This window comes from Saccopteryx leptura, chromosome 2 (genome assembly GCF_036850995.1).
Source record: "Saccopteryx leptura isolate mSacLep1 chromosome 2, mSacLep1_pri_phased_curated, whole genome shotgun sequence".
NCBI lineage: Eukaryota > Metazoa > Chordata > Mammalia > Chiroptera > Emballonuridae > Saccopteryx > Saccopteryx leptura.
The window spans coordinates 133667712-133689911 of NC_089504.1; the positions used below are offsets into that span (position 1 = coordinate 133667712).

General features: G+C 56.9%; 1 protein-coding gene across 1 annotated transcript in view; it reads left to right on the forward strand.

The window, feature by feature from the left end:
* Positions 1 to 18494, forward strand: part of COL2A1 (collagen type II alpha 1 chain) — a 32534-nt gene extending 14040 nt beyond the window's left edge. The window contains exons 17-54 of the mRNA XM_066368840.1: positions 108 to 152; positions 630 to 683; positions 2197 to 2295; positions 2608 to 2652; positions 2745 to 2843; positions 3021 to 3074; positions 3460 to 3567; positions 3940 to 3993; positions 4078 to 4176; positions 4328 to 4381; positions 4830 to 4928; positions 5960 to 6013; positions 6393 to 6446; positions 6783 to 6836; positions 7036 to 7089; positions 7605 to 7649; positions 7840 to 7938; positions 8137 to 8244; positions 8576 to 8629; positions 8946 to 8999; positions 9407 to 9460; positions 9857 to 9910; positions 10232 to 10339; positions 10936 to 10989; positions 11451 to 11504; positions 12606 to 12767; positions 13010 to 13117; positions 13303 to 13410; positions 13771 to 13824; positions 14201 to 14308; positions 14418 to 14471; positions 14628 to 14735; positions 15006 to 15059; positions 15442 to 15549; positions 15898 to 16186; positions 16645 to 16832; positions 17167 to 17409; positions 17905 to 18494. Coding sequence (XP_066224937.1) covers positions 108 to 152; positions 630 to 683; positions 2197 to 2295; positions 2608 to 2652; positions 2745 to 2843; positions 3021 to 3074; positions 3460 to 3567; positions 3940 to 3993; positions 4078 to 4176; positions 4328 to 4381; positions 4830 to 4928; positions 5960 to 6013; positions 6393 to 6446; positions 6783 to 6836; positions 7036 to 7089; positions 7605 to 7649; positions 7840 to 7938; positions 8137 to 8244; positions 8576 to 8629; positions 8946 to 8999; positions 9407 to 9460; positions 9857 to 9910; positions 10232 to 10339; positions 10936 to 10989; positions 11451 to 11504; positions 12606 to 12767; positions 13010 to 13117; positions 13303 to 13410; positions 13771 to 13824; positions 14201 to 14308; positions 14418 to 14471; positions 14628 to 14735; positions 15006 to 15059; positions 15442 to 15549; positions 15898 to 16186; positions 16645 to 16832; positions 17167 to 17409; positions 17905 to 18051 — 3441 coding nt within the window. The 3' untranslated portion in view covers positions 18052 to 18494. The remainder of the gene's footprint in view (positions 1 to 107; positions 153 to 629; positions 684 to 2196; positions 2296 to 2607; positions 2653 to 2744; positions 2844 to 3020; positions 3075 to 3459; positions 3568 to 3939; positions 3994 to 4077; positions 4177 to 4327; positions 4382 to 4829; positions 4929 to 5959; positions 6014 to 6392; positions 6447 to 6782; positions 6837 to 7035; positions 7090 to 7604; positions 7650 to 7839; positions 7939 to 8136; positions 8245 to 8575; positions 8630 to 8945; positions 9000 to 9406; positions 9461 to 9856; positions 9911 to 10231; positions 10340 to 10935; positions 10990 to 11450; positions 11505 to 12605; positions 12768 to 13009; positions 13118 to 13302; positions 13411 to 13770; positions 13825 to 14200; positions 14309 to 14417; positions 14472 to 14627; positions 14736 to 15005; positions 15060 to 15441; positions 15550 to 15897; positions 16187 to 16644; positions 16833 to 17166; positions 17410 to 17904) is intronic.
* Positions 18495 to 22200: the final 3706 nt, after the last annotated feature.

The following is a 22200-nucleotide window of genomic DNA, read 5'->3' on the forward strand; positions in this document are numbered from 1 at the left end:
CTGGGCACCGTGTCACCCACAGTTTCCATGCAGATGTGCTGTGGCGGGGAGGGGCTGGATATGTGGGCCCCTCTCACAGTACCTATTTCCTTCGCCTTTGCTCACAGGGTGCCCGGGGCAACGATGGTCAACCAGGCCCGGCAGGGCCCCCGGTAAGTCTGCCTCGTCCTCGGCGGGTGTGTTCTCAAGGCGCGTTCAGCAGCCCAGCGGCGTCTCCGTCTCGCGCTTGTTCTGTGTGAGCACAGCGGTGCTCAGGCTCCTGCCCTAGGGGGGAGGGTCATTCTCCAGTGTGCCTGAGCTTATCGACAGCAAGCTTTAAAGCAATGGTTTGCTTTTCTCCACTGCCTTTTCAGCAGGTGTTTTTTTGAGGAGGGATAGATAGAGAACTGGAGGAATCGCCTGCTTCTCACTATGTAGGTAGTCAGAATCTTGCTTTGCCTTCTGAAGCCAGGCCTGGGGACATTGGCAGTGGGGACAGTTTTCATCCAGGGACTTTAGCTGCCATGGGTTAGAGCCAAATCAGTACAAAGGTGGGAAGGAGTGTGAGGTGTGTGGGTGGCTCACTTTGGTGTCTGCAGAGACTCCATCCAGAAATGGCATTTACCTCTGAACCTCTTTCCTTCCTCCAGGGTCCCGTGGGTCCTGCTGGCGGTCCTGGCTTCCCTGGGGCTCCCGGTGCCAAGGTGAGTACCCTGGTGGTCGAGTCAGGAACACCTTTCCCCCATAACCCTTGCTGGTTGCCCACCCCCCATGATCCCCCATCCCTTCTGAGGGATGTTTCCCGCCCCTACCTGCTGTTGCTCTCCAAGGAACAGACCGGGCACTTTGCAGAGTCACCAGCTAGGCGGGAAAGTAAGATGGAAGGATAAAGAGCTAGAGGCACTACAGTTACAGCTGCAGAGAGGGGAAAGGCGGAGAAAGATGGGGAGACACCGGAGACTGGAGACCGGGGAGGGAGCAGAGGACCTGGCATGCAAGGAAAGAAGGTGGAGCTCAGCCAAGTCTGGGCCCAGAAGAGTGTTGGAGGGAAGTAAGTGGTCAGGGGCAGCGAGACTGTTCCAGGCTCCTTTCTCCCTGTTTCATCTGGGGGGTTTGGCTTTTCCAGGCGCTGTTAATTGAGTTCTTCTGAGGATTAATAAAGGCCAGTGGAAGGCCAGCAGTGCAGGGAAAGGCCCCTGTGGCCCAGGAGGGATTCCAATGCCCGTCCCTGGGAATTCTCTCCTGTCACCGCCAGGAGATGAATAAGGAGCCTCCATGTGGTCACTGGCATCAGGTTGCTTTTCCCCTCCTGGGGGTTTCCATGGCAACCAGACAGTGTCTGAGGCCCCTGGGAGCCGGGTGAAGGAGACCCATTGTGAAGAGGGACAGTGGAAGGTGAGGGGGCCTGACTTTTAGAAAATAATAATTACAAAAGTGAGCAAGAATGTTCTGAGCAGAAACCTGAGGAGGCTTCGCCTTCCCTCCAGGTCAGCAGTCCTCCCCAGGGACTCTGCTGTCCAGAGAGCCCAGATCTCAGCCAGTTGCAACTTTCAGGAAAAAATGAAAGTAAAAGCAGAGGCCATCTTGAGGACAGGGGTGGGGGGGGGTGCTTGGGGGGGGGCTACCCAGGGGAATTGAACTATAGTCAGAGCAGGGCAAAGCAAAGTGGGGTGCTTGTCCTTGCTTGCAATTCCCCTGGCTTTTTGGCTCAATTCGAATGGGCCTGGCCTGGAGGCCGGGGCAGCAGTGTTCACGCATCAGCCCAATACCAGTTGGATCGTGCCCTAGGCCGAGGAGCCTGAGGGTCTCCTAGCCCTCAATAAAAGAGAGTACTAGGTGGAGGGAAGGAGGTAGACGTGCCCGCCCATCTCAGCCCTGCATCCATCATCCCACAACACCAGGGTGACAGGACTCCCCAGCACAGGCTTTCCAGGGGGCGCTGATGGGGCCAACAAGATGCCCATTGCTGTAGCGTGCTGTGCGTTTGATTGCGCTGGTTCACAGTACTGAGCAGAGATGGAGATGGAGAGGTCAGGGGAGGGACTCACCAGGTCGAGAAGCTCGGTCAGGTGGCCCTGCATGCTCACGTGCAGGGCGGATGTGCATGCGCGACTCAGCTTTCTGGTGCATGATACAGCTGGTCCTACACTGCTGCTGGTTCTCAAGAGGTCTGTGCCCCTTGTCTACTCCTCATTCCATCCCTCCTGTCTCTTCCAGGGTGAAGCTGGTCCTACTGGTGCTCGTGGTCCCGAAGGCGCTCAAGGTCCTCGTGGTGAACCTGGCACTCCTGGGTCCCCTGGGCCGGCCGGTGCCTCTGTAAGTGTGGCTTCTCTTTGAACTGAAGGGCCTGGGTCTGGACCCTGGCACTCTTGACCCTTTGCTTAGCTGTGAGGGAAGTGGAGCCCCAAGCATCTAGCTTTTATTCTGACCCTGTGTCTGCTCCCCCAACCCACATCTCTAAGGGTACGGCTCCCTCCGTCCCTGTCGTATCCTTAAAGCATTCAGCAGGACGGTGCCTGCGAAGGGCAGCTGCTGGCCCAGCCCCAGGACCGACGACCTGGGAGGGTTAGGAGGACTGGGGCTTATTCTTTGCCACTTATTTTATAACGATCTCATCTCCTTTTTCAGGGTAACCCTGGAACAGATGGAATTCCTGGAGCCAAGGGATCTGCTGTGAGTGTTGTGTTTGGATTTGGCTCCTTCAGGTGGGGTTGGTCCCCCTCATGCCCTCTCCTGATGCCCTTCTCTTCTGCTCATGCTGACAGGGTGCTCCTGGCATTGCTGGTGCTCCCGGCTTCCCTGGGCCCCGTGGTCCTCCCGGCCCTCAAGGTGCAACTGGTCCTTTGGGCCCAAAAGGTCAGACGGTAAGAGCCTGGAGTGAACCCCAAGTCCCACTGACACCCTGGAGTCAAACCCCACCCTCCCTCCTTCTCACACTCTCACTGGTGTCCTTCAGTAGGTGCCTTTAAGGGTTTCGGAGGTGGGGGCAGGGTTCGTGGAGAGAACCCAGTATGAGAACCTCCCTCTCTTTTTTTGTCAAGGGTGAGCCTGGTATTGCTGGCTTCAAAGGTGAACAAGGCCCCAAGGGAGAACCTGTGAGTATCTACCCCCAGCCCTTGTCTTTTCCTGCTGCTCCTCCCTGGGCTCAGGGTCACCCCCTCCCACTGCTCTCTGCCTCCGTGGCCCCAGTGCATCGGGGACCTCTCAGGTTGCGGTTGCGCTAAGAAAAAGGGGGTGGAACAGGGTAGAGAAGATGCTGTGGCTTTGGCTCTCATCTTTGGCTTGACCAGTTTGACCAGTTTGAATCTGGAGCTCTCTGCTCTTGCCCCCTAGGCCACTTCTGCTCTTCCACAGCTGCTCCTGTCTGGCCTCCCCTCCCCCAGCCTGAAACAATTGCCAGGGCCCCTTCCTCCACACGGTCAGTACTTGCACAGGCCCAGGGGAGGACTCACCCTGTTTCTCTCTTGTGTTGGTTCTCAGGGCCCTGCAGGCCCCCAGGGAGCCCCTGGTCCTGGAGGTGAAGAAGGCAAAAGAGGTGCCCGTGGAGAGCCAGGTGGTGCAGGGCCCATCGGCCCCCCTGGAGAAAGAGTAAGTGGCTAGGAGTCCCTACTTTCACTGGTGTGTGACCTCGAGATGTATGTCAAGTCCTCGCGGCTCTGTGTTCTTGCCAAGTGATGGGGCCTGTTGGTATCCTGCTTCTCTTTTCCCCACCACTGCCATGGGGATAAGGCTCCCTTCTCCTTATTTGTGTCCCCTCACTCCCAGGACGTCATGAAATAGTTTGAGCTCATTCCCAGACAAATGGAGAGAGGCCCAAGAGGCTAATCTTTCAAAATCTTGCAAGCTGGAGCTCTTGCTCCACAGACCCTGTCGGCAGGATGGACCCGCTGGAGCCTGGCTCCAGGCCATGGTCGGAGGGTTCCTTCCAGCTCACTGCCTTTCTCCTGCATCTCTTTCTAGGGTGCTCCTGGCAACCGTGGCTTCCCTGGTCAAGATGGTCTGGCAGGTCCCAAGGTGAGTCAGGGAAGAAGTGCTGGGGCTCCTCCCGCATCACTAGTCTGATGGCCTTCCACTGACTCTCTGCTTCCCCTTGTATAGGGAGCCCCTGGTGAACGAGGGCCCAGCGGCCTTGCTGGCCCCAAGGGAGCCAATGGTGACCCTGGCCGTCCCGGAGAGCCTGGCCTTCCTGGAGCCCGGGTAAGTATGTGGGCTGCTTTTGCCCTCAGTTTCCAACTTGGAACAGACCCTTCATGCCCTTCCCACCTGTTCCCTTCGACCCTGTGCTGCCAGGATTGGGAGGTCCTGGGACCTGCTCTGACACCCATCTTCTTCTCTCTCCCGAACACAGGGTCTCACTGGGCGCCCTGGTGATGCTGGTCCTCAAGGCAAAATTGGTCCTTCTGTAAGTCCATCATCTGGTTTGTTGGGAGAGGTTGGGTGTTACCCTTGGGGAAGCAGATGGGAAGAGAGACAGCAGTTGGGGTGGGGACAGCCTGTGAATTTTGAGAATTGATGAAGGGGCAGATGGTAGGTATTGGAGTCAGGTTTGGCCTGTGCAGTGTCTGTGAGCTTGGAAAATGTAACCCCCTTGTGCATGTGGACCTTCCGTTGGGGAAAGACAAAACCTGGTGTGCACTTTCAGAAGCAGAACTTGTAAGCTAAGCAGTGTCTTGTCACCCATGGGGTCCGTGTGTGTGGTGTGGGCTGCTGGTCGCAACCTTGGTCAATCCAACATACTGGGTCTGGCTGGTGCCTAGTCCTGGGCCTGCCACACAGTAGGTACTTAATCGATATTGGGTGGATGAATGTGGTCAGAGTATCTGGTCTGAGAATGGTGTCCTCTCTTTCAGGGAGCCCCTGGTGAAGATGGTCGTCCTGGACCTCCAGGTCCTCAGGGGGCTCGTGGGCAGCCTGGTGTCATGGGTTTCCCTGGCCCCAAAGGTGCCAATGTAAGTAACAATATGCCCTTCCATTTCCTTCCGCGGGGTGCTACCTGCCTCCCTGGGGAGAATGCTGGCTCTTGAATAGAGTTCACCAAAGAGCTGTGATGAGCAGGGTCCCTGGTGCCTTGGCAGCTCGGGCCTTCATGTCCTACAGGAGCGCATGTGATCTGGGGAGACCCAGGGCTCCTTAGAGCCTTGAGACCTCTCAGCCATGACATTGTTCCATGGGGCAAAGTTCTCAGTTGATGCCTCTGAACATAGAGAAGGTGCTGACTCTTGGCTTTAGCCTTTGCTGTCCATCAAGCCCCAAGCCCGTCTCCCCAGCCTGTTCCACATTCCACTCCCACCGAAGCCTCCCCACTCCCACCGAAGCCTCCCCACTCCCACCAAAGCCCCGCACTCCCACCAAAGCCCCGCACTCCCACCAAAGCCCCGCACTCCCACCAAAGCTCCGCAGTCCCACCAAAGCTCCCCACTCTACCAAAGCCCCGCACTCCCACCAAAGCTCCCCACTCCCACCAAAGCTCCCCACTCCCACCAAAGCCCCCCACTCCCACCAAAGCTCCCCACTTCCACCAAAGCTCCCCACTCCCACCAAAGCCCCGCACTCCCACCAAAGCCTCCCCACTCCCACCAAAGCCCCCCACTCCCACCAAAGCTCCCCACTCCCACCAAAGCTCCCCACTCCCACCAAAGCCCCGCACTCCCACCAAAGCCCCCCACTCCCACCAAAGCCTCCCCACCCCCACCGAAGCCCCCCACTCCCACCAAAGCCCCGCACTCCCACCAAAGTTCCGCACTCCCACCAAAGCCCCCCACTCCCACAAAAGCCCCCCACTCCCACCAAAGTTCCGCACTCCCACCAAAGCCCCCCACTCCCACCAAAGCCCCCCACTCCCACCAAAGCCCCCCACTCCCACCAAAGTTCCGCACTCCCACCAAAGCCCCCCACTCCCACCAAAGCCCCCCACTCCCACCAAAGCCTCCCCACCCCCACCATAGCTCTCCACCCCACGGCCCTGCACTCTCTCCTTTAGGGTGAGCCTGGGAAAGCTGGTGAGAAAGGACTGCCTGGGGCTCCTGGTCTGAGAGTGAGTACCTGCCCCGCTGCTGCACCTGGTGCTGGCTGGACAGCCACGAGGGAGGGAGAGGACTCCCTCCGGCATGCCCCTGGGAGCCCTAGTTAGTAGTGGGGCTTCCTGTGGCCGAGCCCACCTGCCCTGGGCCCTTTGGGAGTCCACACGGGGGGACTTCTGGTTGCTGTCAGTCAGCAGCCTAGGGAAGACTCCTGTGCTGAGAAAGACTGAGGGGAAAGGAGGGGCGGGGATGGGCAGGGAGGAATGGGGTAGACATGGAGTTCAGGTGCCATATAGTGGAGCTCTGGAGACTCTGGGCCACAAGTGTACCTGTCTAGTGCTGGGGTCTGCAGAACAGAAGGGTCACTACATCACCCTTCTGTCTCTCCTCTAGGGCCTTCCTGGCAAAGATGGTGAGACAGGCGCCGCAGGCCCTCCTGGACCCGCTGTGAGTACTTGCCCAGCTTCCCCAGGTGACCCTGTGAATAGGGGCTGGGTAGGGTGGCTGCAGGGGCGCCTCAGGCCACTCAGTAATGGAACTGACAGATGTGGATCTGGGCTGATCTAGGACACTAGACCCACCCTGAGCTGAGGTGGGGTACCCCACCCTGTGGAGGCAGTGTGGACCCCACACTGGTCACTGGTGGAAGAACAGCAAGGCATACAGGCAGACACGCCTTGCTTGGGTTGTGCGGGAACGCATCTATCTGCCCCCCCCCCCCGGCCCCTGGAGACTTGCAGGTGCTCTGGCGTGCTGGCTCAGTTTACCTCGTTTCCTCTGCAGGGACCTTCTGGTGAACGAGGCGAGCAGGGTGCTCCTGGGCCATCTGGGTTCCAGGTAGGCAGCTAAACCAGGCTTTCTCTGCAGTCCCCTTCCATGCCCAGTGCTCAGGGGGCAGCAGCAAGCGCCGTGGGTGGAGGGCCCACCCCTCCAAGGGAGACCAGGGAAATGAGGCTTCCCTGCACCCCTGGTCCCCTCCCTGTGCTCGGTGTAGCAAACTCACCCCTTTGTTAATGCTTGTCACTTTGGCTTCTAGGGACTTCCTGGACCGCCTGGTCCCCCAGGTGAAGGTGGAAAACCAGGTGACCAGGTGGGTTTGGGGCTCTTTGAATCTGCAACCTATTATTTTTTTAAGTGAGAGGAGGGGAGATAGACAGACTCCCACATTCACCCTGACCAGGATCCACCTGGCAATCCCCGTCTGGGGCCGATGCTTGGACCAACCAAGCCACTGGCTGCAAGAGGGGAAGAGAGAAAAAGGGAAGAGAGAGAGAAGGGGGAAGGAAGGGAGGAAGGGAGGAGAAAAGAAGCAGATGGTAGCTTCTCACGTGTGCCTTGACCGAGAATCAAACCCATACGCTGGGCTGACACTCTATTCACTGAGCCAACCAGCCAAGGCTGGATCTGCAACCCACTTAGATGGGAAAACCTCTTCTGATGCCCAGGAGACTAGGGTAGGAGGGTATGAGGAACCCCCGGAGGCCCGAGGTGTCTGGGGCTGAACCCCAGCTCTCCAAGATGACTACCTGAGCTCAGCAGGGGGATGCTCAGCCAGGCCAGGACATAATGACCTCTGGTCTCTCATACATCCTTCTTGTTTTCCAGGGCGTTCCTGGTGAAGCTGGAGCTCCCGGCCTCGTGGGTCCCAGGGTGCGTGTCCTGCTGACCGTTCCTAGGGGCGTCCTCGGGCCAGCGCTCCCCTGTGCAGTTCTGCCAGCCCCTCCCAGCAGTGCGGCTGCCTTGGGCCCTGGGCTCCCACTCTGCTCCCCGCTTCCCTGCTTCTCCCAGTGCCTTCACCCCATTCGTTTTGCCTAATTGCTCCTTGGTGTCTCTGCCACAGGGTGAACGAGGTTTCCCAGGTGAACGTGGCTCTCCAGGTGCCCAGGGCCTCCAGGGTCCCCGTGGCCTCCCTGGCACTCCTGGCACTGATGGTCCCAAAGTGAGTGAGTCTGGTCCGGCCAGCTGGGGTCCTCACTGGCCTGGGAGGCCTGCCGAGGGAGGGAGAGGAAGAGGAAGAGGAAGAGGGGGGAGTGGAGATGAAACAGAAAGGAAGGAGAGAAGGAAAGGAGCATTCGGGCACTGGGGTCCTGGGGGAGGTGCTGCCCGATACAGACTCTTTCTCTCCCCCTCTCCCTAGGGTGCATCTGGCCCAGTTGGCCCCCCTGGGGCTCAGGGCCCTCCAGGTCTGCAGGGGATGCCTGGTGAGAGGGGAGCAGCTGGCATTTCTGGGCCCAAGGGAGACAGGGTAAGTACCAGGCTGATATGCCCCCCAAAGCTATGCTTCCCTGTCCCCACACTCACTCCCTCTCCCACAGTCCCAGGAATGAGGTCCCTAGCTACCTGTCTGGAGGAACTTGGAGATCCCCCTCCAAAGTCCCTGCCTTTTCAGTGACATCCTTCTTCCACCTTCCCCTCCATCCCACTTCCGTCACTCCTTGTCACTCGCCCTTAGACTGCAGCAAGTCCCTCTTGGCCAGGGTCTGAGCTCTTCCTGGAGCCTCATTCAAGGTGACACTGAGCTGGCAAGGGGCTTCTTGGAGTGCCTCCTGAGACGGCCTGTTTTCTCTGTCCCGCAGGGCGATGTTGGTGAGAAAGGCCCCGAGGGAGCCCCCGGGAAGGATGGTGGACGAGTAAGTGAATGCTGGTTGCAGGCTTGTTGGGGTCTGGGTGGGGACAGATGCGGGTACCCTACAGGTCCGCAGCGCTGCACTCAGGGGAGAGAGGGTCCATGTGTCTGTGCAGTCCCTGGTCCCACCTCAGCTCTCCGGGCTGAACAGCCACAGGGACTTCTCTGTCAAAGCAGGGGCCACAGAGTGAGAGGGAGTTCTGGGCGCCATGGAGGGTATGAGAGAGTCCCCTGGGTGTGGGGTCCCAGGGTGCCTGCTGGGCTCCAAGTCCCTGACTAACTCTCCCTGCCTTCCTCCCCTCTGCCTTTTCTCTTCCCAGGGTCTGACAGGTCCCATTGGGCCCCCTGGCCCGGCTGGTGCCAATGGTGAGAAGGTGAGTCCTGGCTCCTTTTCTCTCATCAAATCTTCTCATATCTTACCAGACTGTTATTTCTTCTCACTCATCAATTGCCACTCTTCTGCCCACCAGGGGCTGCAAGGAGTACAAGATTGAGGGTCTCCTTAGAAGCAAAGTCATTGGCTGTGCGCCTTGTTGAGTGGAGCAGATGGGGGTGGGGGTGGGGGGGTGAAAGTGCACTCAGCACCTGCCCTGGGAGGGTGCAGGTGTGGGCTGAAGTGATAAGGAGAAAGGCTATGGGCCCAGGGTGGGGGGTGGGGGAGCAGGGGCCTGCGGGGGTGGGGGTGGGGTGGGGGCAGAGCTCCTGTCCATCCTCTGGGCTTTCTGGATGCACTTTGCTCTCAAAGGGTCCCACGTTGAGCCCTACCCCCTCCCGACCTTAGGGAGAAGTTGGCCCTCCTGGTCCTTCAGGAACAGCTGGTGCTCGTGGTGCCCCGGTGAGTATCTACCTCTGTGCCTGTGTCTGTCCCCAGGCCCCTGTGAGCAAGTGAGTGAGGGAGCCAGCTCTGCCTCTTAGAGGCCCTGGCTCCCTCCCTGCCGTTTGGGTCTGGAGGTGGGAGTCAGAGAGATGGGAAATGAAGGGAGAATGCATGTCACCCCCATGATGTGATCAGGGTGGAGAACCTTTGAATCACTAGATCCTCTGACCAAGAGAGGCTTTCTGAATTGGGTCCCTTTATTTAGGACTGAGCTTCCTGAAGCTACTTTAGGATGCCTGCCCTCTGGGGTTACAGTGCAAGAGGCTGGGCTGGGCCCCATGGGGCTGTGGGCTCGCAGGAGGGAACAGAGCAGGCAGTGAGGCCTTACCCCTCCCGGGCCCCCTTCCCTCACAGGGCGAACGTGGGGAGACTGGACCTCCGGGCCCCGCTGGATTCGCTGGTCCTCCTGTGAGTACCCCGTTGACACCCCTCCACCCTCCCCACCCCCCTCACCCCTCACCCCCCACCCCCCTCACCCCCCACCCCCCACCCCCCTCACCCTCACCCCCCACCCCCACCCCCACCCCCCCACCCTCACCCCCGCCACTCAGGCTGGTTCCACATCTGGCACCTGAGGGCGTCTTGCAGCCTGTGGGAGAGGGAGGGACAGAATTTAAAGAAGAGAGAAATGGTCTTTTCCCTCACTCAGGGTCTCTGGCCCTCTTGGAAGAACCTCAGGTATTTGGCTTGCTTGCCCTTCACCCACTTGCTTCCTCCTTCCTGGGACAGGGTGCTGATGGCCAGCCCGGGGCCAAGGGTGAGCAAGGAGAGGCCGGCCAGAAGGGCGACGCTGGCGCCCCAGGTCCTCAGGGCCCCTCTGGAGCTCCCGGGCCTCAGGTGGGTGGTGCCGAGCTCCCCCAGGAACCACTGTTCCCACAGCGCAGGGGTCGCTGGGTACAGGGTGAGGGTGGGCAGGCAGAGAGCGACTGAGAGGCCTGGGGACGCTCCACCTGAGTTTAGGGCCCTCCGGACTAGACCGTGGAGCATGCTGCTGTGGGCGCAGGAGGGAAAGGCGGCAGGGAAGAGCAGGCACTTAGGGATACAGGCTCAAGTAGCCACATTGGCTTTTATTTTCTAGGGTGCGGGGTGTGTGGTGGGGGTGCTGGGGGGTGGACACAGAGTGCTGGTTATGTCTCCCTGAGAATGCACAGCCTGGACAGAGCAGCCAGGCCCCTGGGGGTGGGGGTGGGGGGTGAGGGAGATGCGACTGGCTCTGCAGATTCCTGATGGGCTTCTCCCCGAGATCTAGAACATGAGTCTCCTGGTGACGGGGTGGCAGGCCTGCCTGTGACAGCTTCTCTAGGCTGGGAGATTAGTGCCAAGAAAGCTGAGTCTTTGAAAACCTAGCCCTCAGGAGTCCATTGTTGGGGCTCAGACAGGCTCTCCCCTGGGGTGCTTAGGCCTCACTGTCTCTCTCCCTCCTTCTCCCCCAGGGTCCTACTGGTGTGACTGGTCCTAAAGGAGCCCGAGGCGCTCAAGGTCCCCCGGTGAGTGAGGCCAGCTCACACCCTGATGGCCAGGGTGGGGGGAGGGGGCAGCTGCTGCAGGTGCAGAGGTTTCTACTACACCCCAACCCCTGGCTGGGCCTCACAAAGAAGGCCTGGCACAGAGGCCCCTCTGGGCTGGGCTGGGGTGCACCCACCTCCTTCCTCCTCAGTCCTGCTCTTGCCCCAGCCTGCGCCCATCCCGGGGGAGGGTGCCCCCTCTGCTGGTGCAAAACAACCGTGGGAGAGCCAGCCCTAGGCGCTGAGTGCCCAGCCGAGCGCCCCCTGCAGGAGTGCAGGGCAGAGAAGCTGCAGCTCTCGGGCTGCGACCAGGCCCCGCAGGCCCTTTCGCCCTCTCGGGCTCCCCTTGCCCCTTCCACGCTGGCCTCGAAGACCCCTTACATTAAACTCTTGGACCTCCCAAGGGACATGAGGGATTCAGGGGCTCTCCTCTTTTCACACAGGGAGCCACTGGATTCCCCGGAGCCGCTGGCCGCGTTGGACCCCCAGGTTCCAATGTAAGTGCTGCTCCCGGCTGGTTCCTTACGCAGGCACAGGCGGGCGCTGCAGAGTCTCGTCCAGTCCTGGCCGGGCCTCGGAGAGCACAGGCTCACCTCTTTGTGCCCATTTTCTCTCCTGGGAGAAGTAGGTAATTGGCCATGGGGACCAGTTCCCCTAGTAGACATTTGAGTGTAGAGGAGCGACTCTTGTTGGCCATGGCAACCTTCCCAGATGGCTGGGTTGGGCAGGATGGGCTGTCATATTGCCTTCATCATGGACACATTTTTTTTCTTTTTCTTTTCTTTTTTTTTTTTTTTTACAGGGACAGAGAGAGAGTCAGAGAGAGGGATAGATAGGGACAGACAGATAGGAACAGAGAGAGATGAGAAGCATCAATCATCAGTTTTTTGTTGCGACACTTTAGTTGTTCATTGATTGCTTTCTCATATGTGCCTTGACTGCGGGCCTTCAGCAGACCGAGTAACCCCTTGCTCAAGCCAGCGACCTTGGGTCCAAGCTGGTGAGCTTTGCTCAAACCAGATGAGCTCGTGCTCAATCTGGCGACCTCGGGGTCTCGAACCTGGGTCCTCTGCATCCCAGTCTGACGCTCTATCCACTGCACCACCGCCCAGTCAGGCATGAACACATTTCTTGAGCACGCCCTGTGCACCTGGCCCTGTACAAGTCATACATCTTGCCCTCAGGGAGTTTGCAGTGGAGGGAAGAGAGATCAGGAAAAGTCACCCAGATCACCAACAACACGAAAAGAGCAGGGGGAGTGTGTGCACAGGCTTAGTGGGCAGAGGAGCAGCTTTGAGCTGCTGCTTGAAGAGGGGGTGAGGTGCGGTGGGGGAATTGAGGCTGCAGGGAAAGAGGCAGGAGGGACTCCAAACAGATCAGAGAAAGAAAGCAAAGCATGCAGGTGCTGGAGATGCCAGGGCTGGCTGCCTGGAGCTCTCATGTGGGAGGAAGATTGAAGAGGGAGACCGAGATGGGAGGGGTGGTGTCAAGCTGCCCTTCCCCAGAGGGGAAACTGCTGTCCTTGGGGCCACAGTGGCTTTGGCAGCCCGATGGACAAGAGAGACTTGAGTTCTCACTTCTGCATTTGTTCCTTCTAGGGCAACCCTGGACCCCCTGGCCCCCCTGGTCCTGCTGGGAAAGATGGTCCCAAAGGTGCTCGAGGAGACAGTGGCCCTCCTGGCCGAGCTGGTGACCCTGGCCTCCAAGGTCCTGCCGGAGCCCCTGGCGAGAAGGGAGAGCCTGGAGATGACGGTCCCTCTGTAAGTCCCTCCACGGCCCCGGGCCAGCTCAGGCCAAGGGTGTGAGGGACTCCTGAGCTCCCAGAGCCCGGGTGGGGAGAGGGGCGGCAGGGGCCGTGGGGTGTGGGGAAGGGACGGAAGGAGAAGCTCGTGCACTGGGGGCAGGAAGGCCGCTGCTCCCCGCTAGAGGGCAGCCAGGCCAGTGTGGGTCGGCGGCCGCTCTGTGTCAGTTCTCAGGTCTCATCTTCCTCCTTTCCTCTTAGGGTCCCGACGGTCCTCCAGGTCCCCAGGGTCTGGCTGGTCAGAGGGGCATTGTTGGTCTGCCTGGGCAGCGTGGTGAGAGAGGATTCCCGGGCCTGCCCGGCCCATCGGTGAGTGAGGGGTGCCTTCCTCTGGGCGAGCGCTCAGTGCTGTCGGGGCAGTGGCCTGCCCTCTGCAGAGGCACTGTCACCCCAAGGCTTCTGCCCACGTGGCCCCTCAGAACTGTACTTTTGCCCGCCCTTTCTCAGGAAGGCTTAAGAGTCCACACTCACCATCATTGTCATTGTCCCTGCAGGGTGAGCCTGGCAAGCAGGGAGCTCCTGGTGCATCTGGAGACCGAGGTCCCCCTGGCCCCGTGGGTCCTCCTGGCCTGACTGGTCCTGCTGGTGAACCTGGACGAGAGGTGGGTAGTGGGACCCACGGTGGGGGGGCCCTTACTAGGGAGAGGGCCCCGTGCTTCTCTGTGCCAGGCCAGGCAGGCCAAGTCCTGGTGCCCTGGAGGAGGGCCTGGCAGGATGGGCCGTGGCTGGTAGGCTCAAGCCCCTGGATGCCATGGGAATGTCGTGATGGGAGAGAGGAGGGCACAGAGCCTTAGAGCTGGGGGCACAGGGAGGAAGGCAGAAGGGAGCCCTGTGAGTAGGCTTTGGCTCGAAAGTGTCAGCTGGACAGAGAGAACAGGCCTGGGCTTCTGAGGGTGGGACAGGGGAGCGGGGTGGGAGATGGGCAGGGGCATCTCTAATGGCATCTTGTTTCCTTTGCCCAGGGAAGCCCTGGCGCTGATGGCCCCCCTGGAAGAGATGGTGCGGCTGGAGTCAAGGTGAATTTCTGGGGGTCCCTGTGGGCAGGATATTCCTTTGGCCTAATGTTCAGCCCAGTAGCAGGTTGGGAGCAGAAATTTTTAAATTGATTTTAGAGAGAGAAAAATAGATAGATAGATAGATAGATAGATAGATAGATAGATAGATAGATAGAAACACTAATTTGTTGTTTCACTTATTTAGCCATTCATTGGTTGATTTTTATATGTGCTCTGGCCAGGGATCAAACCCGCAACCTTGGTGTATCGGGACGATGCTCTAGCTGAGCTACCTGGCCAGGGCTGGGGTCAGAGTTTTGTATCAGTCTGGAAGGACCTTCTTTCCTTGCCTTTTCTGGAACATCTTCCTCTGAGTCTGAGACCTCTCTCCTGACAGGGTGATCGTGGTGAGACTGGTCCTCTGGGTGCTCCTGGAGCCCCTGGGCCCCCTGGCTCTCCTGGCCCCGCCGGCCCAACTGGCAAGCAGGGAGACCGAGGAGAAACTGTGAGTACTGTGGGAGCCACAGTCTTGGTGCTCAGCCCGAGGGCAGGTGCAGAGGAGGGCCGACCCGGTCCTGGCTTTGCTCTGACATGCCCCCACTCTCTCCCCACAGGGTGCACAAGGCCCCATGGGACCCGCAGGACCAGCTGGAGCCCGTGGAATCCCAGTGAGTATTTGAGTGTCCTGAACTGGGCCCCCAAAAGGGGCAGGCTGGGAGGACAGCAGGTGACCTTAGGATCCTGGACTCCCTGGCTCAGATGAGGCCAGCAGAGGGCTCTCGCTCAGCCTGGCCTGACCCAACCTGTGTTTGTCTTGTTCCCAGGGCCCTCAAGGCCCCCGTGGTGACAAAGGAGAAACTGGAGAGGCTGGCGAGAGGGGACTGAAGGGACATCGTGGCTTCACTGGTCTGCAGGGTCTTCCTGGCCCTCCTGTAAGTGTTGCTGTCCGTCTTGGCTCCCCGAGGCCCCCCACTGCTCAGAGCCCACTTGAGTTTCCCATGTTGCTCAGAAAACTAGGGATCATCCTAAAATATCTTCAGGACTTCTTCAGGGTTGGAGGGAGGAGCAAGTGGAAAGGGAATGGAGGTGGGACATGTATCTACTCCTCCAACTCCATATATATATATGATCATATATATGATTCAAGAAGATGGGGCCCTGTTTGTGCTGACCTCTGACCTTTGCCTTTTCCTTCTGCACAGGGTCCTTCTGGAGACCAAGGTGCCTCTGGTCCTGCTGGTCCATCTGGCCCTAGAGTAAGTGAGATGGCGTGAACCCTTTCTCTGGAGTAAGGCCAGGGCACTGGCCAGGCATCCGGGTGGGAGGGAAGTGTGGCTGCTTCTGCGGAAGCCTTGGGCTCGAGGGGCTCACTCAGCATGGAGGTCGGACTGGCTCAGGGTGACTGGCCAGAAAAGCACCTGTGATCACAAGCAGGATGAACAGGAGAGGACCTCCCGGGGAACAGGATTTAATGAAGAGGAGCTGAGGAAGCCCGTCTGGGGCTCTGTGACCTAGAGACGTGAAGAATTGGGAGCAGAGTGGCCAGGGCTGTCAGGGTAGCCTGAGCAGCCCCAGCAACTCCCGACCTCCTCGGCTGCTGGCCGTTCTCTCACCGCCTTTCTCTCTCCTGGCCCGCAGGGTCCTCCTGGCCCCGTCGGTCCCTCTGGCAAAGATGGTGCTAACGGAATCCCTGGCCCCATTGGACCTCCTGGCCCTCGTGGACGTTCAGGCGAAACAGGCCCCGCTGTGAGTGGCCTGGCTCCTTCTCTGCTGTCTAGGGTGTCCCCAGCGTCCTGGAGGCCTAAGCTTTCTGGTGCTAGTGGCGTCTTGGGGCATCAGCCTACAGCTAATGGTGATGGCATCCTGGGGTCTCTGTGAAGGTTCAGAGGGGCCATGGTTGGTATTGGGAAACAGAAGAGAGGGGCTAATGAAGAAATAGGGAAGGTGCTATGGTTTTTGGGTCCTGGCCTGCTGTTCCCCTCTCCTACCCGTGAGACTGGGAATAAAACACTAATGCATTCTAGCAGGTGAGGACAGACACAGGAGGGACGCCTCCCCACAATTCCTGGCTGATTTCTCTGTTTCCTGTTGTAGGGTCCTCCTGGAAATCCTGGACCCCCTGGCCCTCCAGGTCCCCCTGGTCCTGGCATTGACATGTCAGCTTTTGCTGGCTTAGGCGGGAGAGAGAAAGGCCCTGACCCTATGCAGTACATGCGGGCTGACCAGGCAGCTGGCAACCTGAGACAGCATGACGCTGAGGTGGATGCCACCCTCAAGTCCCTCAACAACCAGATCGAGAGCATCCGCAGCCCCGAGGGCTCCCGCAAGAATCCCGCTCGCACCTGCCGGGACCTGAAACTCTGCCACCCTGAATGGAAGAGCGGTGAGCCTGGGGGCTGGACCTCCTCCTCCAGAGATAGGAAGTCTCCATTGGACATGTCCCCTGCAGAACAAGGGAGGAGGCACCTCTTAGTGCAGGGCAGAGGCAGGCCTGGAAGGTTCTGGCAGATGGCTGCTCCCCCGTTCACAGTAGAGAAACTGTGGCCTCAGATCCCGTCCTGCCCTGGCTACATGGCGGGAGTGACCTCAGGGTAGAGTTCCAGCCACCAGGCAGGCACTGCTCCTGTCCCACTGTGCATGCCACAGTTTAACACTGGGCTTTTCCATTCATGTCTCCTTGCTCCTTTATCCCTCCATCTCCCCTCCCTGGGCCACCTGTGGCCCTCACACCCTCCTCCCCTCCTCCAGTGTCCCTGGAGGCCTTTCTGTCTCTGGCCTTCTTGGGAGGGAGCATCTGTGCCTGCCTCTTCCCTGACAGAGTGTCACCTCCTCCCACTGCAGGAGATTACTGGATCGACCCCAACCAGGGCTGCACCTTGGATGCCATGAAGGTTTTCTGCAACATGGAGACTGGAGAGACCTGCGTCTACCCCAACCCAGCGAATGTCCCCAAGAAGAACTGGTGGAGCAGCAAGAGCAAAGACAAGAAACATATCTGGTTTGGAGAAACCATCAATGGTGGCTTCCACGTGAGTGCCTGGCTGCTGTTGGCCAGAGACAGCTCCTCAGAACTTTCTCTTCTCTCCCCCTGGAAGTTTTTTAGCACCTTCCATATTCTCACCAATTTTCTTTGGGGCTAAAGAGGAAGAAAAGAGGAGGAATAGTATTTTCACCTTTGTAGCAGTGGAGGAAAGGGTCCTTCAGAGGCTTGCTGTATGCCCTGGAAGCAGAAATGCCCTCCCAGTGACCCACACCCATTGCCCCTTTCAGCTCCTCTAAACCCTGGACACGTGGCAGCCCTGAGCCCTTGGTCCCATTGAATGCTACCCCAGGGTCTCATCCCACTGCTCTCTGCCCTGACAGTTCAGCTACGGAGATGACAACCTGGCTCCCAACACTGCCAACGTCCAGATGACTTTCTTGCGCCTGCTGTCCACCGAGGGCTCCCAGAACATCACTTACCACTGCAAGAACAGCATCGCCTACCTGGACGAAGCAGCTGGCAACCTCAAGAAGGCCCTGCTCATCCAGGGTTCCAACGACGTGGAGATCCGGGCCGAGGGCAACAGCAGGTTCACGTATACGGTCCTGAAGGATGGCTGCACGGTGAGTGGACTGGAGGGAGCTGCCAGAGAGCTGAGCTGCCTGGGCCCAGGGCTCGGGCTAGAGCGGGCAGAGGGTTGGTCCCAGCAGGTGTAGTGACCCAGAAGTGATTGGCTAATCAGAAGCGCGAGTGTGAGGGGTTGTGTAAAGACATGCAGAGTGATAATGAGGGAGAGGTGTGTGCTGTTCTCTCTTGGCTCAGGGGAAATAAGACCTTACCCAGTGTGTCCAATGACTCTTGTAGGAGGAGTCCTGCAATATGTATGGGCTATGAGATGGAGCGATGAGGGGTCAGAGGCAGGGAGCTCACTGGGGAGTGCGGGGAGGGGGAAGGGCAGGGTGGAGGTGGAGAGGGATCGGGCCAGCCAAGGAGAGGTCTAAGGAGCACCGAGTGTGTTTTGTACTTTGTGTTCTGCAACGCTCAGTCTTGGGGTCCTGGGAGCTGGCATTGGATTGCAAGGAATTCACTGAATAATGTCTCCTTTCTTTCTCCCCCAGAAACACACCGGTAAGTGGGGCAAGACTATGATCGAGTACCGGTCACAGAAGACCTCACGCCTCCCCATCATTGACATTGCACCCATGGACATAGGAGGGCCCGAGCAGGAATTTGGTGTGGACATAGGGCCTGTCTGCTTCTTGTAAAAACCTGAACCCAGAAACAACACAATCCATTGCAAACCCAAAGGACCCAAGTACTTTCCAATCCCAGTCACTCTAGGACTCTGCACTGAATGGCTGACCTGACTGATGTCCATTCATCTCACCCTTTCACAGTTTGGACTTTTCTCCCTCTCTTTTTTTCTAAGAGACCTGAACTGGGCAGACTGCAAAATAAAATCTCGGTGTTTTATTTATTTATTATCTTCCTGTAAGACCTTTGGGTCAAGGCAGAGGCAGGAAACTAACTGGTGTGAGTCAAATGCCCCCTGAGTGACTGCCCCCCAGCCCAGGCAAGAAGACCCCCCTTCAGGTGCCGGGCGCAGGAACTGTGTGTCCTACACAATGGTGCTATTCTGTGTCAAACACCTCTGTATTTTTTAAAACATCAATTGATATTAAAAACAAAAAAATTATTGGAAAGTACATATTGATGTGAGCCTTGTTCTTTATTTTCCATTAGTCCTTGATTCAATAGGCAGGACCAAATGGCACACTAAGGCTTTCTTCTGTTGACTTTGCAACCAAAAGGGAGGGCACTGAAGCCACACTGCCTGGTTTAGTGACCTCACACAAACACACATTCTTGCCTCTCTTTTGTAAATCTTGGCTCTGTGTGGAACCCAAGGGTAAACTAGGACCGGAGACCAAGATTTGGGAAGGGAGGCACAAAAGAGGGGTGGATGGCTTTGCTCTTGAGAGTAAACATGGAACAGGACTCGAGGGTAAATTAGTGCAAGAGAAGTGATATGCTCAGAGCTCAGGGGATGGGCTACATCTTGCTGGATGGGAGATACTGGAGATGCTCCCAGGGGAGGAAGGAGGTGCGGGGGTGGGGGGAGAGGGGGAAAGGAGTGTGTCTGTGGGGGCGCATGCCAAGTACACACAATCAGGCAATCTTGGTGACCTACTTGTGTCTTTTTCTAAGACTTTTAGGTCAAGGAGAGGCGGGAGCACTAAATGCTAACCAACTCTTTATTCCTCTTTCCTGTCCCTGTACCTCTGGCCCCCACTCTACACTTCCTGGCCCTGGGCTTCCCTGGACTTCCTCCCAACATCAGGCTTGTGAAGAGACAGCCTCCCGTGTCCTCCTACCACCATGTGTCTCTTGCTTTCCAATGACTGTGGATGTTGCAAAAATGAGGAGGCTGCTCCCTTCTCCACTAGAGAGGGCTAATTCATCATTTAAAATAAACAACCTTGCCACCTACCAGGAGAGCTAATGGGAGTGAGGGGGAGAGCCGGGAGGTATGCTGAGGCTTATTAAAGTGGTCCCTAAGACAACAGGTGGAACTGAAGAGTTGAGTTTGGTTGGAACCTGTCGACCTCGCGCCAAAAGGCCATCCTGCTTCCGAGCTCACCTTGTTGCCCACAGGGGTGCCAGCGCTACTTCCTCTAAAGCAGCTCAGTGATTGTGACCAGCAGCTCAGACCTTTGTAAAAGAAGTCCCAGGATATCAAGGAGATCCCTCCCAATCCACCCACTTCTTGTGTACCTGGCAAAACCTAGACATTATATTAACTGTTGCATAGTATTCGATGGGTGAACAAAAGGTAGAGCTTAAGGGCAGAGAAGCAGAGGAGCAGACAACCTGGCTTCGGTGTGGTCAAACCGAAATGCACCACCCTGCCTGGCGTTGCCAGGCTGCTGCTCATTCTTTCTCCTTGTCCCAACCTGGCCCAGAGGGGAAGGTGAGAATAGCCAGGTTTGTACTAACTCCTGTGATCCCTGATGCCCCGAGAAAGGCAGGTGTCTTCAGTTAGAATAACCTGTCGTGTAAACCCTGACCCCAGCAGGACTGAGCAAACAGACCTGGCTAATTGTAAGGCCTCAGTCTGTTTAGTTTTCCTCTCGAGCTTCCTCATTTTTATGACAGTATCTGAAGGCTTTCAAGTAGGAGCCAGGAGTCTGCGCTTCCACTAAGACTTACCCAAGTTTCCTAGGACCTGGATAAATTATAGAACTTCTGAAATAGTTTCTCCCTCCAAACAAGTGAAGAACACAGAATCTTAAATGAGTGCTTTTGAGATGATGAAAAGCCTCACTTGTAAAGGCAGAGAATAAGAATTGTTTTGCACAGAGGAAATAGTTGGAACCAGTTAGGATTTATGTAGAGCATTTACAAACAGGTCGATTCTTTTGGTAATTTGTTTCACACTTTGATTTAGAAGCCCTAGACAGCTGACTCCAAGATTATGCGGATCCTGCTTTAGGGTAACTAGAGTTGAGGAAGAGATGGGGCCTGATGAGAATAAAAGGCTTGTAATGACATTTTCAACTTATAGCTATGATTCTGGACAAAACACATCAGACAATGCGATCCTTAGCATACAGCAGGTGTTCAGTAAATACTTTCTGGATTGAGTAAATCAACCAATGGAGATTTTAGCCAGGTTATACACTGTAGTTTGAGAGCAAGAATAGGGTCAGCATAGAGGCCAAGCCAGATGCTACAGAGAAAAAGAGGTCTCTGATAAAGCCTTATTTTCAAGAACCACATTCTTTCCAAATTTCAACCCACTAGAAATACAATGATGATGGCAACGACATCCAAGCCAACCACTTCCCCTTTCTATTTCGGGGTTACTGAGAGCAAATTGTACGCATTTGGTTAAGAATTTACAGGTAGCATGCCACAGCTATACAGAGCACCCCAAAGGGCAGCTTGGGATGCTAAGAATGTAAATAGGTATGAGAAGTTGTAGCATTATGAGGTCAGACTTACTGTTTAAAACAAGTTTCAGGCCCTGGCTGGTTGGCTCAGCAGTAGAGCGTCGGCCTGGCGTGTGGGGGACCTGGGTTCAATTCCCAGCCAGGGCACATAGGAGAAGCGCCCATTTGCTTCTCCACCCCCACCCCCCTCCTTCCTCTCTGTCTCTCTCTTCCCCTCACGCAGCCAAGGCTCCATTGGACCAAAGATGGCCCGGGCGCTGGGGATGGCTCCTTGGCCTCTGCCCCAGGCGCTAGAGTGGCTCTGGTCACAGCAGAGCAACGCCCTGGAGGGGCAGAGCATCGCCCCCTGGTGGGCAGAGCTTCGCCCCTGGTGGGCATGCCGGGTAGATCCCGGTTGGGCGCATGCAGGAGTCTGTCTGACTGTCTCTCCCCGTTTCCAGCTTCAGAAAAGAAAAAAAAAAAAAAAAGAAAAAAAAAAAACAAAACAAGTTTCACTTGAATATCATAGCTGGATTTAAAGGTAATGCTGAGAAGACATGCTACTGAGGTACGGTCACAAACAAAATTAAAGTTTAAATACCAGTATGAGTAGCTTTTCCAAAATTGCATGAAAAATATGCTAGAGGATATTTGGGAAATGAGAAAACTTTAGAGAAAAGGCAGCAATCTGACCATTTTCATGTCTAGGGCAATGTTCTCAGAAATGGTGTACGTTTACCTCCATACACGTCATATTCCATCACCAACACACAGAACACTCCTCTCCACTGTGTTCATACAGACCACTAAAGGATCCAGCACAACGCTGAATCTCAGCTTTTAACCCTTGGCTTTTGGGTTACTCAGTCACGGTGTCAGCAAAGTAATCACAAAATTTAGCCTTTAATAAAGGTTCAGTGTCAAAATCATTAAGCAAATACTGAAGATGAGGGTATGGGAATGAGGACTAACACAGACCCCCTGCCACCACGTTGCTGTTGGGTTTCCTGAGGCCACCTCAGCAGAGTTCTGAAACATGAGTACTCAAGCTTCCCAACTAGTTTCTCTGCCATTGTGGGGCCTTAGCCCACTCTTCGGTGGCTGGCAGTTTGGAGACAGTTCAAGAAACGTTCAAACCCAGACCAGGCCCTCTTAATCAAACTACAGTCAAGTGGTTGGTGGTGGTGGTGGGGTATTCCTCCTCAGAAAGCAGCTTCTCTTCAGGCATGTCTGCCCTACCTCTTCTAACCGCCAGGGGGCACTCATTGCTCTGCTCTGGAAGGGCAATAGGACAGCCTGTCACCACTAGAGGCAGATAGGGGGAGAGTGACGTCTTCTGTGACAGGAGCTTCCTCAGACGGTACAACCAGGGTCCCTTCTCTTCCCTTCCCACTCTGTGCTGCTGACCTACTAAGCAGGCCACCAGCCTGCGGTTCCCCCAGGTGTCTACTCAGACGTCCAGGCAAGCAGAGGAGACACAGA